This window comes from Globicephala melas, chromosome 3 (genome assembly GCF_963455315.2).
Source record: "Globicephala melas chromosome 3, mGloMel1.2, whole genome shotgun sequence".
NCBI lineage: Eukaryota > Metazoa > Chordata > Mammalia > Artiodactyla > Delphinidae > Globicephala > Globicephala melas.
Genome location: NC_083316.1, coordinates 77,971,603 through 77,990,841, shown reverse-complemented (window position 1 = coordinate 77,990,841; position 19,239 = coordinate 77,971,603). Strand labels below are relative to the sequence as shown.

General features: G+C 37.0%; 1 protein-coding gene across 1 annotated transcript in view; it reads right to left on the bottom strand.

Moving 5' to 3' along the window:
• Window positions 1-7,574: 7,574 nt before the first annotated feature.
• ERAP2 (endoplasmic reticulum aminopeptidase 2) overlaps window positions 7,575-19,239 on the bottom strand; it is a 39,351-nt gene continuing 27,686 nt past the window's right edge. The window contains exons 14-19 of the mRNA XM_030848298.2: window positions 16,417-16,573; window positions 15,561-15,745; window positions 12,891-13,052; window positions 12,211-12,351; window positions 10,381-10,462; window positions 7,575-9,285 (exon numbers count right to left, since the gene is read on the bottom strand). Of these exons, the coding sequence (XP_030704158.2) occupies window positions 9,142-9,285; window positions 10,381-10,462; window positions 12,211-12,351; window positions 12,891-13,052; window positions 15,561-15,745; window positions 16,417-16,573 (871 nt within the window). The 3' untranslated portion in view covers window positions 7,575-9,141. The remainder of the gene's footprint in view (window positions 9,286-10,380; window positions 10,463-12,210; window positions 12,352-12,890; window positions 13,053-15,560; window positions 15,746-16,416; window positions 16,574-19,239) is intronic.

Below are 19,239 nucleotides of genomic sequence, written 5' to 3'. Positions count from 1 at the left end.
TCCACAGCTTGTTAAATCCCCTCACCTCACCTCACCTGTAAGCTATAGTCTATCATGCTTTTAAGTGTGAAACATGTTACCTTGTGTTTGGTCTTAAATACTTCAGTTCTACAGAGACTTGTAAAAAGGCTTCACCATTGCACTAGCATATATAGGTGGATCATCATGTCTTTTGAGATTTCTATGGCATAGAGACAAATAACTTTTTTATCCTCCCTTTGCCCACCTCTTGCCTCCCATCCCTCCTGTTCCTACACACACACACACACACACACACACACACACACACACACACACACAAATACATTAAGGACCATTTAAAGGCTTGTGGGTTGGTACCGGGGGTAAAAAGAGGAAAGAAAATCAAAATGTTTCAGAATCCTACCTACCCTCAAAAGAGTGAAAGTGAATTTTGTTTTGTTTGATTCTGGGTTTTTATTTTTTGGATACCATTTTACATTTCACTTCATAAAGCCTTTTTGAGGGAACACAATTTCATGAATTCACTACTGAAACCCATTATGTTTCAGTCTTTAACCTCCTCCTACCCTCCCACACAGAACTTCCTTTTTATTTAAGGGCATAATACTTTAAATTATTATGAAATAACTATTTACTATCAGAGGAGATAGTGTGACATTATCTACCATATTCATTTACTATTTTCAGAATCTTTGATGTCTACCATTTACCATTTGAAAACCAAAAATTTGGAGGACTAATTATGATATATAATAAATAGCATGAAAGGAAGATATGAGCTCCTTGAATAACGAACAGCATTTATTTATAAAGGAGCAACAAACGTGCTAATCAGTGAAAACAGGAACTTTTTTTCATCAAAATAAAGCACTTCCTATACTATGGATCAGCTAACCCAGACTTCATTTAACAGAGAAGGGAATAGAAGTCTAAGAGGTTAGAAGATTTACTCACAGTCCAGTGGCAGACAAACTAGAACTCAGGTGGTCTGTGTTCTAAACCAGAGCTCTGGAGTTTCCTGTTTCTTCCCTATTCCCACAGGGAAATTAAGGTCAATGACAATAATCCATGGGAGGGATATGAAATAGAGAAATATAGCTAACTTCAGGCTACTGGACTGCTATTTCATCGTTCAATTGATATTCCAATATAATTTACTGAGTTCCATGTCACATTTAGGTGTAGCATTATTAAATATGCTTTCTAATTATTTTGAAATAAATAATTAAAAATACATTGATTCAGTGTACACGTTTGAAAATGATATTTGTTCAACACTCTTGAATAAATGGTGGATGCAGCTCGCTGCCAGGACACAGATGACCACCATGGGGTTTCCAGCCACTTCAAGGACTGGAAGGGTCAGTATCTCATCACTCCTGTAATATTTGCAGCACACATGCTCTGCATCAATTACGATGCTTGAAATTGTATCAAATTAAGAAATGCTTAGAGCACAGAGGAAAGCAGAATAATTCTCCAACAGAGTTCTGGTATAGCTTAGACTTTAGCAAAAAGATTCAGCCAAATGAAGTGAAAGGTTATCAGGAAGGAACAGTTATATACTAGCTCAGATGCTTTGGACTACAAAACCAAAATGCTGAATTAAACCAGTTGGAACAATATGCAAATTTACCATCTCACATAACATGTGCAGAGGTAAGGCCGTCCCCAGTCAGAGCTCCCCAACCTCATAAAAATCCAGCTTCTCCCTCTGTGTTCTCTCTGAGCAATTTTCTGAAAGTCTGAGGACCGTGTAGTCAACAAGGTGGCTGTGTCAGGGAAGAAGAAAGAACCTTTTCTTTGATGTCTCTTTCTTAAGAGCAAGGAAACTTTTCTCAGAAACACCCTACTAGAACTCTTCTTAGGTTTCACTGGCCAAAACTGTAAGCCAGTCCCTGGAAATGAAAATGGGGTTCCTGTGATTGGTGTCTTAGACAAAGCAGAGTCAAGGATCACTTCCCTTATTTCATCTGGGGGAACAAGGGAGCACTTGGACAAAATCATTTTTATTATTCAAAAAGGAAAAGGGGTTAAGCAACCAAAATGTTAGGTAGGTCCACTTAATGTTATGAATACTGATATATTTTAATAATATTTTGATAATTTTTTCAAAACCCTAAGACTCTTGTACAGGAAATGTAAAGACAGAGCCCAATTCAATGTAATTTTTCATATGATTGATCAATATAACTAGGATTACAAACCTAGAAATGATATATTATTCAATCTTTAATTTTGAACTGGAAGTAACTACCAAAATGGAAAAATATCTTAGGCATTTGTATTAGTTTGCTAGGGTTGCTATAAAAAAATACCATAATCTGAGTGACTTAAAAAATAGAAAGCTGTTGTCTCATAGTTCTGGAAGTTGGAAGCCCAAGATCAAGGTGTCAGTGGGGCCATGTTTCCTCTGAAGGCACCAGGGAAAGATATGTTCCAGGCAGGCCTCTCTTCTAGTTTCTGGTAGTTCCTTGACTTGTGACAGCATAACTCCAGTCTTCACAAGGCATTCTCCCTGTGTGCATGTCTGTGTCCATATTTCCCCTTTTAATAAGGATACTAGTCAGATTGAAGCAGGGGTCCATCCTGCTCCAATATGACCTCATCTTAACTAATTACATTTCCAACCATATTTCCAAATAACATCACATTCTGAGGTACTGGGGGTTATGATTTCAACATATGAATTTTGAGGGGACACAATTCAGCTCATCATAACAGCATGTATATAATGGAAATAAAGGAGACAAAGTTGAAGAAAAATTTGGTTTCCAAGGACAGCATCAAGAAGTGAAAAGACAACCCAAAGAATGGGAGAAAATATTTGCAAATCATATACCTCACAGGGGACTTGTATCTAGAATATATAAACAACTCTTACAACTCAGTAATAAAAGACAAATAATCCAGGGCTTCCCTGGTGGCGCAGTGGTTGGGAGTCCGCCTGCCGATGCAGGGGACACGGGTTCGTGCCCCTGTCTGGAAAGATCCCACATGCCGCGGAGCGGCTGGGCCCGTGGGCCATGGCCGCTGAACCTGCGCGTCCGGAGCCTATGCTCCACAACGGGAGAGGCCACGACAGTGAGAGGTCCGCGTACTGCAAAAAAAAAAAAAAAAAAAAAAGTCGCACTAAAGCATGAGTTAAAGCTTAATATTTTAACTTTTATTAACCCAAAGGAATGAATCTGTAATGGTGGAATTACAGAAGAAAAGGCTGCTGGATAAAGGGAGATGTATTTTGGAAAAAAAATCCATGAATTTCCTTTTTTAGGCAGCACTTTTTAGATTTGGCTTTGCAAGGCCAACACTGCAGGTGTTATTTCTTTCCGGATTCTCAGTGAGACCTGGTAGCCCACAGTTGGTATACTCCCTTGGACTTCAACTCTAAACACCTAGGCTTCCCAAAGAAATAGTTTACTGAAAGTAGGAGAATAATAAGCTTTTCCTACCTGGTAATGGCATTTCTACAATATAGAACATTATTATTATTATTTTTTTTTTGCGGTACGCGGGCCTCTCACTGTTGTGGCCTCTCCCGTTGCGGAGCACAGGCTCCGGATGCGCAGGCTCAGCAGCCATGGCTCACAGGCCCAGCCGCTCTGCGGCATGTGGGATCTTCCCAGACCGGGGCACGAACCCGTGTCCCCTGCATCGGCAGGCAGACTCCCAACCACTGCGCCACCAGGGAAGCCCAGAACATTATTTTTATAAATTTATTTATTTTATTTATTTATTTTTGGCTGTGTTAGGTCTTCATTGCAGTGTGAGGGCTTCTCATTGTGGTGGCTCCTCTTGTTGCAGAGCCCCAGCTCTAGGCGCACGGGTTTCAGTAGTTGTGGCTCGTGAGCTCTAGAGCGCAGGCTCAGTAGTTGTGGTGCACAGGCTTAGTTGCTCCGTTGCATGTGGGATCTTCCTGGACCAGGGCTCGAACCCGTGTCCCCTGCATTGGCAGGCGGATTCTTAACCACTGCACCACCAGGGAAGCCCAGAACATTATTTTTAAAACAGTGCTTTGATCAGTAGTGTCAAAACTATTATCTATAAATACGGCACAACTTAGAATTAAAAAATACAAAACTGTAAATGCTACCCAGCCTCTCTCATTAACCAACAACTTATTGTTTCTTTTTTATTTTTCATTTTGTTTATTTATTTTTGACTTCATTGGGTCTTCGTTGCTGCACGCAGGCTTTCTCTAGTTGCGGGGAGCGTGGTCTACTCTTGGGCGTGTTGCACGGGCTTCTCATTGCGGTGGCTTCTCTTGTTGCAGAGCATGGGCTCTAGGCATGTGGGCTTCAGTAGTTGTGGCTCGTGGGCTCTAGAGCACCGGCTCAGTAGCTGTGGTGCACGGGCTTAGTTGCTCCGTGGCATGTGGGATCTTTCTGGACCAGGGCTCGAACCCGTGTCCCCTGAAGTGGCAGGAGGATTCTTAGCCACTGTGCCATCAAGGAAGTCCTATTCATTGTTTCTTAAGTGACCTAATTCAGCCCCCCGAGTGTGAGTTAAATTAACTCACTCAGGACATAGGGTCTGACTCCTATGGATTCTGTCTGGATCACATAGGTTGTGCATACTTATTTCAGACCAGATCTTTTCTTTAATCCTTATCAGCTGACATATCTCTACCTGTTTACCCCCTCACCAGCTAAAATACTCTGTTCGTCCTTCTAAGATTTCTGCTATTACTCTTTGACTCTATATCTGGAGGTATGAATAGAAAGAAAATAAGGGCTTCCCTGGTGGTGCAGTGGTTAAGAATCCACCTACCAATGCAGGGGACATGGGTTTGAGCCCTGGTCCAGGAAGATTCCATGTGCTGCGGAGCAACTAAGCCCATGCCCACAACTACTGAGCCTGCACTCTAGAGCTCGCGAGCTACAACTACTGAGCCCACGTGCCACAACTACTGAAGCCCGCGCACCTAGAGCCCGAGCTCCGCAGCAAGAGAAACCACTGCAATGAGAAACCCACGCACCGCAAAGAAGAGTAGCCCCTGCTTGGGGCCACTACAGAAAGCCCACGCTCAGTAACGAAGACCCAATGCGGCCAAAATATAAATAAATAAATAAATAAAATTAAAAAAAATAAAAGCAAGAAAATAAAATTACCTATCAGCAGCCTTATACCATGGAGACAACTGTTTCTCTTTTAGAAAAAGTTCCCCCATCCCCTTCCCCACCTCTTTCCATATTTAAGTTTTTAGAATGTTCTATTTATCCTTATTCCAACTCCAACTCAAAATATTAGAAGTGAGTTAGGATTTCCAAACTTACTAGTTTATTAGAAAACAGTTTTTAAAGGCGAGTACAGTTCTAAAACTGAAAAATAATGTCCTTTGTATCTTTTAAGTCTTTTCACAGACAATTTGCTCTGCCTACTTTAAAATGAGGTTTGTAATTATAACAGAGGTATTGTTTGGATGACTAGAGGAACATGCTGGGTGGTATTAACATGGGAACTCCTTACAGAGGCAGGAACCTGAAATATTGTATTGAAAGAAAGAAATATGGTATAATTCAACAGCGGAAGGCATGAACTTTGAAGTGTGGGAAATCATGTGTGTAAATACCTAAAGATGAGAATTAATGAGTCATAGACTGAGAATAGAAAACTGGTTACTCAACCTTATCTGGGAGTATGGTAGAAGATGAGGACTTCGAGGGAAAGGAGAACAAATTAGCAAAAGATCTTGAAGTTATGGTTGAAGTTAAGTTTGAAGAAGTGATTGAGGTATAGAAAGGTTTTTCTATCTTGTTAAGTCTGCATTTCTCAGACTTTCTAACCATTTCTCTTTATGAATATTGGAAAAATTTTCCTGATTTAAATCCTGAACAAATGGTCTGTTTATACTGCTAACTTCTTAAGTATGATACAGTATTAGGCACCCACAACTTTATTTCTGAGAAATCAATACTACACAGTCAATACCACCAAGCAGTTTCCATCCTAAGGAGCCTCTATGTAAAAGTGTTCTGCATTTGCATATTGGAAAATAAATTATTATGGTTTCTGGGAATATGCTAGAGTAGGTACCCTAAACTTCTTGCTAAAAATAAGTAAAAATGTAGAATGAAATATATTTTTAAATTATTTTAATGCATTCGTGACCTGAAAAGTTAGTAAGGAATAGTCATGGATAAAAAGCTAAGTGAAAGCAGGAAACCTGAGGGGTCAGCAGAAGGCTGAAGTCAATGTTCTCCTTGACGGCATCTGAAGCTTCAGTTTTTAAGCCTTTGAGAGCAGAGGGGACAGAGGACAAAGCCTGGGCCTGCCTGAGGTGGGGAACATAATAGAAAACAAAATTCAGGTATAGTCTGTTTATAAACGACTCATATGAAACTAAAGGATACAGAAAAATTCAAAGTAACAGGGTACAAAAAGATGTATCAAGCAAATACTGAATCAAAAGAAAGCAGTGACATAGTTTTGTAAGTATCTGGAGAAATTGTACCTTACTATGAAAAAGGATTACTAGATACAAGAGATTAATATTTGATACTGACAAGTAAGAATATAGGGGTAAGAAGAAAGTGAATTAACACTGCTTTTCAGAAAAATAATCTGACACTAACTATTAAAATATTAGATTATGTAAAATACACATACGCTTCAACCCAGCAAACCCACTTCTTTCATAATCCTTTTCACCCTTTCTTCCTTATGATTTGGACACATGACTTTGATGAGATTAAGGTTTTAGGAAGCAGACAATATAATAAATTGTTGATTTAGAGTCTGTAAATGTAATTATGTGTTGAATGAAAAATAGTGACATAGTTGAATGGAAATAAGGTCATAATGAATTTAGGTAAAGAGGTATTTGTTGCAGAGTAAAAATGTGGCCATTATAAACAACCTTGTGTTTGGTAGACATTAATGTTTTAGTAGAAAACTAGATCCCGTGACTATTTAGAGGCCTTCCTTGCATTTTGGAATGGAATAAACCCCTCCTCCCCACCAAAAAAAAATTCCAAACAAAACCAAGAAAAACCCTAGGAACTTCCCTCAGAAAATTAGGATCTCTCCTAGTAGGTCCTGGCCAGGCTTGCTTCTCTGGAACCTCAAATAGACCCAATGGCATAGCAAAGAATGAAATGCAGAAGTATGAACATGAAGTAGCACAAGAAATTCCTGTCATGGTATTAAGCTGGACTCTTGAGGGCTGAAGGGCCTAGTCTCCCTGACACAAACCCTAAGAGGGAGCAAGTCATTGCTCTGGGCTCCCCTGATCTGGAAGGTTTCTTATTCTGAGTGGGCTCTGGAAACCACAAAATTTTCCCTGTGCCTCTGTGGGGAATCAGGGAAGCATGGAGAAGTTGTATCAACTCACATTCCATCATTATTCATGATATTGTATATAACGTTTTTACAACTTGTTTATTCATTCAAGGTAAAAGAAAGTAAAACCAACTTGAGCCAAACCCTAGTTTGTTTTGGGGGTCTGGCATCCACCATAAAGGTTTTGAAATACCACACTAATAAGTACATTTCTTTAAAAAAAAACTCTTTATTCGTTAAAACATTATTGGCACAGTACTTCTCATGTTCATTCTCATCAAATAATAAAATTTCCACTTTCTGTACTCAATTCTTAAGAACCTGAGAGATTAAAAATGTATTTAACTAAAGACTTAAAAGGAAGAGAATTAAAAACTTGGAAATTTATGGTAGATGAATTACTACACAAGAGAAAGTACTTTTCTTATTCATGGAAATGTTGATGGCACAATTCTACTGAAACTCATACATATTTACTGCTTAATTTACATACTATCTTGGTGGAAAAATAGTATTCTTTACTCTTTCAGTTTCCTTATGCTACAGTACATATAATTCTAGAGTGATATCACTTAGGTGTTATACAAACCTTGGTAGGGCCATGAACAGGTCAAATCTAGAGTCAAAGGTGCTTCAAAGACTCCAAGAAATGATTTTAAAACAAACTTAAAAAAACATGTATTGGGTCATGCCCATGGTCCATCCAAACTGTATCCTGACTCTATGGTAACAGAGGAAGGGCTATAGACCTTCATGATATCACTTCAAAATGGATCGGAAAACACCCTGCCACCCCACTCCCACCCAGATAATCCCAGCCTCCTTCCATAACCCAGATAAGCCAATCATCTGTGTATTGATTCAAATCTTTCTAGAACTTATTTATAGTTTATATGTGGATCATTACTTTATTAAATTTACTGCCTGTATTTAGAGTGGTGTTTTCTTTATTTATTCCTAATACCTTAGTCAAACAATTAAGGGAAGCATCTAGAAAAGCATTTTAGAGATCAAGAGCTTCCCTTAAAATATGAAGAAATGCCAAAACTGGGTTAGAAAATATAATTATACATTTAAATAGTTACATTAAACCATAATTTAATCCAAAATATACACCACAGTATGATCTAACTCTGCAACTTTCAGAAGATTTATTAAAAATGCAACAGTGTCTGGATTAAAGTGGTGTCATCTTTCTCCCCTGTGCCTCTGTGACTACAGATTTAACTTCACTTAGAGATGATCTCAAAAGTCTACTTTTGAGGCTCCAGCCAAGAGGCCTTCCTGGCTTCCTTGATAAACCCTGACATCTAATCTCTAATAATCTGAGATTTGGTGATAAAGTCTCTGTTTTCTTCATCTGTATGCTTCATAATTTAATTCAGATTTTACATGAATGGTAAAAATTAAACTATCCATGCTGAGTTGAGGGAGCTGGAGAGTAAGAAGATGGAAGGATGCAAAAGAAAGAGTTTTTTGCCGATTGGCTGTGTTTCCTTGGAGGTAACCTGGTTGGGCTAATTCCAGGATTCTATGCAAGGTTTAAAAAAAACAACAAAGAAGCAAAGTCGTAGTTGCATAATGTCAGGCATTGTAGACAGTCTGTGTTGCAGCTAAACTATTACAGCTATATTTATCACTACATCTCTACATATCTCCATTACTCACAAAGTTTACTTTAAAATAGGCTACTGAACTGGCCTTCCCTCACCCCAGCATCATACGTCTGTCAGCTCGAGATGATAGCTGAGCACAGGTAGCTGTGCTGGCTGATTTCTTGAGGCTTCTTACTGGTTAAACTATCTGAGACTTTGACTTGAGCTTTGCCCACTTCATGTAGACACAGCCTGCATCTGATGTGCTATTTCTATTGACCATTTAAATACTAATCAGTAGCCAATTCCTCAGGATGGGAAGATTCTTCTCCAGCCACTTAATATTTTTGGATATGGTTTCCAGAACAATTTGAAAAATTTCCAGATGTGATCCTTGAGCCTTAAGAGATTCAAAGAACAGTTTCACCTGAAAAATAAGCAAGAAAAGGATAACTGATGTGGTTCATAAAACACTTTCTCTTCCAAAGGGTTTCAAAACAGCTTACAAATTACACAAACACAGGCGCAAGCATTTCTTTGCCAATCTCTGAAAGGTTATCTTCTTCTTCTCTTTTTGGGGCATAATTATTATTTCACTTTACCTTCAAACAATAGATAAAATAAGACAGGAATGACAAATCTTACAAGTGAGCACACTGTGGGTAAAGAAGTTAAGAGATTGAGCCAAGGGCTTCCCTGGTGGCGCAGTGGTCGAGTCCGCCTGCCTATGCAGGGGACAAGGGTTCGTGCCCCGGTCTGGGAAGATCCCACATGCCGTGGAGTGGCTGGGCCCGTGAGCCATGGCCGCTGAGCCTGCGCGTCCGGAGCCTGTGCTCCGAAAAAAGAGATTGAGCCAAGTCATAGAGTAAGCAGTGATCTGAGATTTAAGTACTAGAATTCTGAATTTACTTGTAAAGTAAATAAATTTAAGATTTATTGTGGAAAGAAGATGTAAAACACTAGAATGCTTTTTTTAAAAAAAGTAGAATTACCAAAAAGAGTAACTTTGTTAAAAAGACCTTTATGCACTCTTCCAACCTTCAATATAATCACTCAAGTGATGATACAATATGAATGAAATAATACAAAAGGACTCATCCTTCAGGTATAATTTCCATTTTGAATGCTATGAACATTAGTCCTACCCCTTCCATTTACTTGTTATGTGACATTGGACAAACAGCTTATTTTCTTTCTTTCTTTTTTTTTTTTTTGCGGTACGCGAGCCTCTCACTGCTGCGGCCTCTCCCACTGTGGAGCACAGGCTCCGGACGCGCTGGCCCAGCGGCCGTGGCTCACGGGCCCAGCCGCTCCGCGGCACGCGGGATCTTCCCAGACCGGGGCACGAACCCGTGTCCCCTGCATCGGCAGGCGGACTCTCAACCACTGCGCCACCAGGGAAGCCCCAGCTTATTTTCTTTTAATAAAATAACAACTTCAAAGCAGATTGCATCTAAGTTTACTTTCAGTTCTACAGCTTGAACATTTATTTTTAAATTGTTAGCGAAAGAGAGTCACAAACCTCTTGCAACTCATCCTTGGAAGAAAAGTGAGATGTTGTGCCAGAGATGATCATTCTTATGGGAAATGAGCCCAACTCAAATCTGAAAATAAAAGGAACCTCATAGATTTAAGTAATAGAAATAATGACCTTATGTTTATAACATGCTATATATTTAAAATATATAACATTAATAACTATATGATAAATTTGTGCCTTGCAATGGATACTATTACCACAAGAATAACTCATATTCATCCAGTAAAATCTGAAAGCTATGAAATTTATCAAATTTGACCACAAGATTAAAATGTAAATAAAGCTTTTTTTAGGAAATATGACCAATGTTTATGTTTATATTTAAAGCAGTATTCTCTACATTTTTGATTATACACCCATCAATAAATATTTTTTGACCAAGAATTTCCCAATATACATATTTTTATTTATGAATTATATGCATGTACTATGTTAAAGGTAAAAAAGAAAATTTAAGAGCATAAGATAACAAATAATACATGAGTATTATTTTCTTCTTGCACTGTAAGGCATTGTCTTACATACTTCCCCATCTCATTTTGGACACCACTGTGTTAATACATTATGTTTATTGGGGCATTGTTCATTGAACTCTCATTCGAAGCCACAGATGGCATCCTTCACCCCAGTGTCTTATATAGAGAATTTGTCCCACAGGTCAAAGGGATTCATGCTGTAAAGCAGAGCATAGATACATCTCAGAAATGGTGCCAAGTCTGGACTGTGCACCATGGTTGGGCAGGAGGATAATTTCCAGTTACGAAAAATATCTACAGCATTGCAGAAAAGTCTGACCATTTCAGGAGGGGACAGAGAGTCATGCAGACAACCAAACCACTGATTCCAGTAAGGTCTTTAAGGAAAGACATTTTTAAAAACGCAGCTTTTTAACTATTCAGTCTCACGTGGACGTCAACCCCTTGAAGGTCCGGGAGTGGGGTAGAAATGTGCTTTTTACTGACAAAAAGCTATCTCTGAGGACTCTGAGTCCTTTATGGCTAAGAAATGAGAGGGAAGAGGAACTGAGGATGACTGACATCAGAGATGCTAACTGATACAAAGATAAACAGAGCAAACTGCACAGCTCTTTCATTCAGGGTATTTTCCATATAGTTAATAAGTGACATTTTGGATTTGGATGAAGAGTGGCTGAGCACTTAGCAGGAGGTTTGTTGTGAGAGAAAGCAATGCCATCCTGTACATTCCAATGGAATCTAATCATTGTTGGTTTTTCTGGGACGATTTTAGGTTCAGGAGCATACTGAGTGAGCTCTAGTTTTCCCCAAAGGTGAAACCCCAGAAAAGACTCATAACCTATCCAGTTTTGGAGGGGGGGGCTCCCAAAACATTTCTGATTGAATTTCTTTTAGCTACTCCAAGCTCTCCACTGTGCCACCTCCCCAGGGGAACTGGAAATAGGGATTAGTTCTCTTCAGAATTCCTGAAGTTTTTTTCCCCCCAGTGTTTGATGTACTATATATGGCTTCAATGTATTCTTCAGGGTTGGGGAGAGAGCCAGAAGGGAATGGGGGGATGGGGCTGATGACTGGATTTAGCTGAGCTCTTACTTGTTCCCAGCAATTCTTCATTGCCTGGGCTGAGTAAGAGAAATCTGTTTCCCATTCCCTTTATTTCATTCCTCTCACTTATACCTGGACAGGGCACTTTGGGCTACTGAGTTTTAAAATTGACAGACTTCATCAAACTATTTGAGTAAAAATGGTGTCATTGGGATCATTTGGTTATACATGGTTTTAGGCAACTGAGATATCTGGGTGGAAGAACACACACTGGATGTAAACAAATACCAACTTTTTAAGGAGATGGATCCAGTTTTCTTTGACAAAATTCCAGGCTAATTGCTGCCCCTTTGGATTTCTGGCAATTGCATGAAGAAGAGGTGCCAAGTCCTGTGTCTTGATAACCTTTCCTTCCATTCCTAGTTCAATTAACCTGAAGAAATAAAAATCACTTAATTTTTCATGGTTTGTGTTTTATAATGGAAATTAACTCAGGCTATCAGTATATTAGAAGAATCAGAGAGAAAGAGGCCTGACCAAAGTGTGATGTACCAAAAACAGTAATAAAGTCTCTACTGGCTAACATTTTTACTATTCTAATCAAATTTCTACTTTTTTCTAGAAGTAATTTTATTCGCTTATTATTTCAAAGAACTTTGATTAGCATCTTATATACATCTTATATTAGCATCTTAAAATACAAGATGATTAGCATCTTGTATTTTGTACAATAATTTTCCGCCAAGGTTCTGAAAGTAAAACATAGCTATTTGTTTAGTATCAATCACATGTTAATAACTAAGGAATATCTGTTTTGCATTTTGTCGATATATATTTTTGGAAGAAAAGTCAAAGCGGTTCCAATTCTGATTCAGTTATTATTATATGCCTTTGATATTGGTGGCTGAAATTTTAGTATCTTCCCTGAATATGTGTAAGTTTACTTTTAGCAATTTAGTTAAATTCACTTACTTCATTAACTTTTCCTGATGCTTGCTGGTTGACAATGCATACAGAATTTTGTTTTTTTCAGCACCTGACAATGACAGTTCGTATTGCTCTAAAAGGTAATTCCATCCTGCTGTTGTTTGAGCACCCACGGAGTACACAATCTTTAAAACATCTGTTGGGATACTGTAATATTAAGCACAAATGTGAAAAAAACTTCTATGACAGAAAAAATTCTTTTTTTCTTATTATGATTTTAAATTGCTATAACAGAATCACCCCTGAGTTATTTCCAGTACCTAGCATATTAAACCTTTTTTTCTGGCAAATTTTTATAAAAATATTTTATGTAATTCTACTTTGCAAATTATTTGTGGTTTTTTTCCTCCTGATGATAAAATGTTAACAAGGATAATAATCATAAAAATGTAAACTACCTGGAGATGGAAACAGAAAGTTGATGGAATGAATAAATAAAAAAGGTGATTTCTGAAATATAAATGCACTCGTTTATATAGAATTCTATCATTAAATAGCATATATTGGTGCTATATGATTTTTTTAAAAAGATTATTACTTGTTGCTCTAATGTCACATTAGGAGTATTTTCTAGCCTGTCTGAGGGTTATCTGACTCTCTAGGTGTAGAGAATTATATTTTAGCACAGCTGTTTAGAGTTCAGTCATTTTATAATTCTGTAAAACTGATAAGATGCAATATTATTAGTTTCTATCCACCTAAAGAAGACACCATGGTTTTGGGGTTTTATTGTCCTATAGGATACTAACTAGTTTTGATTTTAATTTGGTTATGATTTTTAATCCCAAATATCATTAGATCAATAATAAATGATATTCATATTGATGGCTTGGAATAACCAAAACACAGAGAAGTAGGGATGGGACAGGAAATTTGTATTTATCATGCAGGGACCATAAGATTGTACTAGTCTCTATACAACTTATTTAACTGTCAAAGCTACCCAGTGAGATAGAAAAATTATGCTAATTTTTAAAAAGTAGAAATAAAGCTTGGAAAGGTTAAGTAACTTGCACCAAGGTGACATACTAGCCTTTCTGGAGATGGGGTTTAGACCTATGGTTCTAATCCTGTGCTATTTCCACTGTACTATATGTATTTAAATATCCCAAGAAACTTTGAATCATAAAACAAAAAGTAATTAAATTATATTCCACGTTATTTTGTTTTAGTGTGTTTTACTGTACAAATTTATAAAAATTGGTAACAAATAAAAAATAAGTTCCTTGAAGGTAGAACACATAGTTGTTTTGTTCACTAGTTTATTCTTAGCACCAAATGCAGTGCCTGGCACATAGGCAACAGGCAAAGCATTATATTTTGAATTCATGAATGAAGTAATCAATTAATCAATAAAAGGAAATTCCCCTTTAGGATTAATACTAGTGCTTTTGAAGTTTAGAAAAAAGAAACGTACAATATATGATTATGTGTTCTTGATTACAAGCTTAAATGAGATTTACCCAGAATTTTTTCATAGGCATAGCATCCTATTCAACAAGTTGAACCATTATATCTACTGGACTTGAGTTACTGCAGGTAAGATCATCCCTCTTATAACTAGCATAACGACAGAATAATATTCTGTTGTGTTATAGGGCAACAGATGTCTATATTTTAGCCTCACTCATACAGTTCATTTAAACATGAACAAAAAGAAGAGAAAAATATAGCTAAAAGAAATTTTTGTTCAGAAACTGATTTTAAGCCTAAATCCCAAAGAGTGAAAAAGTCCAAAAGGAAGAAAACGAATTATTTTTTTTAAAGAAGAATTCAAGAAAAGATTTCAAAAAGCTCACTGAGATTTAGTTATGTGGAGATAAATTATAATAGCATTTCTTAACAATTTGGCAGAGGGAAAATTGACACCATTGCTTTACATGGTACTAAAGTTGTGAATTATTTTTCCTATTTTAAAAAGGAATTTTCCTTAATTCATACACAGATTTGATTTCTCAAAACATCCACCTGGAGAGTCAGAGTTTTAATAGCAACAATATAAAATCATGTGTTGGACAGAAATCAAGGCTTACATTGAAAAGATCGTGGCGTCTTTCAGTACCTATGGGTTGCAGCTGGTAAACTAAACTACAACATAATCCTTTTGATCACAGGGCATCTACTTGATTACAACCACTACTGGAATCAATTTCGCCACCATACACATCCTTTAGATGGCCCAAATCATCAGTTTCCTATCAAAGTTGAAACTTGGGGCTAAGGCTCAGGTGTGGTATTGGTTAATGAAGAAGGAAACACGTTTAAAAAAGGCACGCGCCCCCCCCCCCTTTTTTTTTTTAGTTTCATCAACTGATCACTGGTGTTTGGATTGCATGAACATTTCACATTGCTTTTTACCTTTAAAAGGCATTACTCTTGGAGATTGGGCAGGCGCCCTGCTGGCCTCCACCCTCTGGCCATCTTTCTGGTACCATGCTAATGTGTATTAGCTCTCCCCTACAGGGACTTAAACCTCACTTCCCACAAAATCTATCCAGCACTTGCTATGTGGGAGCATGAAACAAGCGTCTGTAATTCCCAGCATGTTTTTTCTTCTATCCTCACTAAAAGATTTTAGATCTAATGTCTTGCATGATCAAAGACTTTTACATCAAAGTGAAAGGAGCAAAGAATAGGACAGAAGTCCAGATCTACTTTAATTTTCCACTGGATTCCGTCCACTGAGAGAAGAGTTCAGTTGCCTTCTGGATGCAAGGAGCATGGTTCAGGTAACAGGCCAGCTTCAAGAGAGCCGAACGAAGCCTTCTGTCCCAGACCGAGCCCTCGTCACACCAGCTTTGCATGTCAATCACTGGCTTAAAATACTGGAGAAGGTAATGCTGCAGAAAGCATAGGATGGTTACAGAAAGGCTAAGTTTAGTTCTTAACCCAGCTCTCACTCACCCATCCAAAGGGTTCAACTCTAAACTGTCTGCATGAACCTTTCCCAAAGCATAGAACTACTTATCTCTATATTTTGCTTCTCTTTTTCTGGCCTCCACCTACCAGAGTTAGTTTCTCCATTAGAAGTACAATTTAAGCTTGGTGCTTTGTGACCACCTAGAGGGGTGGGATAGGGAGGATGGGAGGGAGGGAGACGCAAGAGGGAAGAGATACGGGGATATATGTATATGTATAGCTGATTCACTTTGTTATAAAGCAGAAACTAATGCACCATTGTAAAGCAATTATACTCCAATAAATATGTTAAAAAAAAGAAGAAGTACAGTTTAATTTCCTATCTGAGGGGGGAATACCAAGTGATATAAGATAAAATCACCTTAGGAGGGATGTTTTGCTTATGATCCTGGCACCTAGCTCTTAGGATGGTGATGACAAGGAACGAGGGACATCTAACAATTAGGTGCTTAAGTGTTGACTGTGCTATCAGCCAGTTTCCTCAGATTCTTCAAGATTTAACCCCAAGAGTTCACACAAAACAGAACAAGTCTCACTGATCCTCCAGGCACTGTGTATTTTACTTAATGAATTTTCTGAAAGAAACACAAACCTTGAGATTTTCAGTGACATCTGAAACATTCCTTCTTTCCGTGATGTGGTAAAACAATTCTAGGTATTCCAGGCCTTTGAGAAGTGCAGGGATGCTTGTTTCATGTTGGAGATAGCGAGTCAGGTCAAGGGCTTTGTCTAGAGTCAACCTTCCTGCACTGAGGTATAAAACAAATGTCCGTGGTTTGTGCATATCTTACAGTTCTTAATATTTAAAATATTAAAACAAATATGATATAGAGAGCAATAACAGAAGCAGATCATTATATTCAGACCATTTGGTTTAAATCCTAGTTCTGCCACTGACTTGGGCAAATTAACCTCTCTGGGCTTCAGCTGCCTCCCCAATACAATGGGGATAATAAGAGTATCTACTTTAGTCCTCTGTTGTAAGGATTAAATGAGTTAATATAGGTAAAGTGCTTAGACTAATGTCTAACATAAATAAGTGCTTTGTAAATAAAAATGAAATAAATATCAGCTAATATTAATGTTTAGTACCAAATAATATCAAATCTTCATATATTTGTCATTCTCTAATTGCCTAATTTGTGGGTCTGAATTGTTCCTCCAAGCACATTTGGAACTTTGAGGACAGGTGCCATGTCTTTTGTTTCTTTGATGTACCCCCTAGAGCCTAACAGAGAAGCAGCACTTATTCTGAGTGGGTCCAAACAAGGACTTTCAATTTTAAAGAATCTATTTAGATTCTAAAGTGATATGCTTTCTCTACATTTTCCTTTAATGAGAAGAACAAACAACAAAACTATTATTCTGAATATCAAAACATTAGGATCTCTTCTGTAGAGGAAATAAACCATTATACTGTCACTTTTGTATACTTTGTCACTTTTTGTTTTCACATGTGTTTCTGAGAAGACCTGTGTCCCTGAAGCATCTATAAACCATTCTTGCCAGCATCCAACTCCCAGATTAAGCATAATAGTTTTATATGGAAACAGATTCCAGAACAAAGATATCTGTTTTGAATTTTTCATTAATATAATGCCCTACCTCCTATGGGTTTTTAAATTTTAAATTCTCATCTAAAATGAGGGAACTAAAACTAGAAAGAAGTGACATTAAATGTGAGCAACTTTTGTTGTGACTATACTCTTCTCAGCCACAATGACATACTGCTTTAAAACAGACTTAATAGTAAAATTTCCAAACATTTCATCTGAAGACAGAGGGCTGGACCATATGCTCTATGATTTTATGGTCTGCTATATTTTTTAAAAAACAAATCCACAAAATGTCACTATTCCTGCCCACATGTGTAAGTGTCATAATACATGGTGCAGTAGATAAGTATAAATATAGTCACAACCTTTAAAATTTTAAATCTAGTGTACAATCCATTCATTACTTTGCTCACATTGGGGAAATCAATATGAAACTGGTAGAGAAATTAAGGAAGAATTGGCTGCTTATGTTTATTCTTCTTTAGACTTTCCTGGAAAGACAAAGTGTTTTCTTTCCTTTTTCCCATTTATCATCAACAGAATAATACGTAGAATAAATCAGGTCACAAGGTCTCCAACAGAAAAAATATTAAGGATCAGGTAGAGTATTATGCATTGTAAGCTTTTCCTATTCTAAGAATTTCTGTAATGTACTCGCTTTATTCAGTGTGACATATTATTTCCTTTCAGATGCTATAAAGTATACGAAGAGGATCAGTAACAGGAAGAAACTAGGTATTATATTCTAGGGTTAAAATTTTTAAAAGAATGTTTAACACATAAAACTCACTTTATATTAACCTTGTTTTTCTTTTTAGCCCAGTCTAATTTATTTTTTACTTAGACAAATGCCATTATTTACTCTTATATAGAAAAAGTCTATCTACTTATTTATATAAAGTTTCGGCTAAATAGTACCTTTGTGAAATAAACTGTATTCCTGAGGAAACAATTTGGGGCTTCTTTTTATGGTGTTGGACTTAAAGAAATAAATAGTTTACCTGTAAGGAAATTATGGTTGTCATTTTAATTCCACCCAACTCAGAGGAGATCCAAGTCTTAAATTATATTTAACAATAAGTATGAAAACCCAATTGAAATGAATATGCATTCCTGGGTCAAATTCTGTCTCTGAACTAAATGTGATCACAGATTACATCCTTTAACTCTTAAATAGATATTTCACAAAGCAGGGAAGGAAGAGATATATATCACCAAAGCAGAGTAGCAAGTAAAAATATTTAGACCTATTATGAGATGTTAAAATTGTTTTCTTATATAATTACTTTTATTATAAAAGTAATATAAACAAACTACAAAACAATTGGAAATTAAGGGGAAAAAACTCATAATTTCATTACCTTACATATTTACTAATAGCACTTTGGAATATTTCTTTCTGTTTTTGTTTCTCTCACCTTTAGCTGTTTTTTTTTTTTTTTTCATGTAACTGCAAACATAATAATACCTAAGCTTACATTCTGCTTTTTTTCCAATTTCACATTATTTGAAATGCATTTTTCTATGTTTTCACTTCACCTTCCCATTCAACGCATGATCTTTTAAACAATTTATATCAGATAATAGTAATAATGCTAACAGCTACCATTTATTGAGCATTTATTACTGTACTCAGTGCTTTATCTACATTATCTTAAGCAATCCTCAAAACAACCCTGCATGATAGACATTATTATTATTGGAGTTTTAAAGACTAGAAAAGTTTTAAAGACTAGAAAATTTAGGCTTAAAAAGGTTAAATACCTTGTCAAAGGTCAAACAATAAGTGAAGAGGTAGTACTTAGTTGATATGTTTTAAACCCAAATTTGTACTTGGAAGTTCATTAACCAGTCTACCT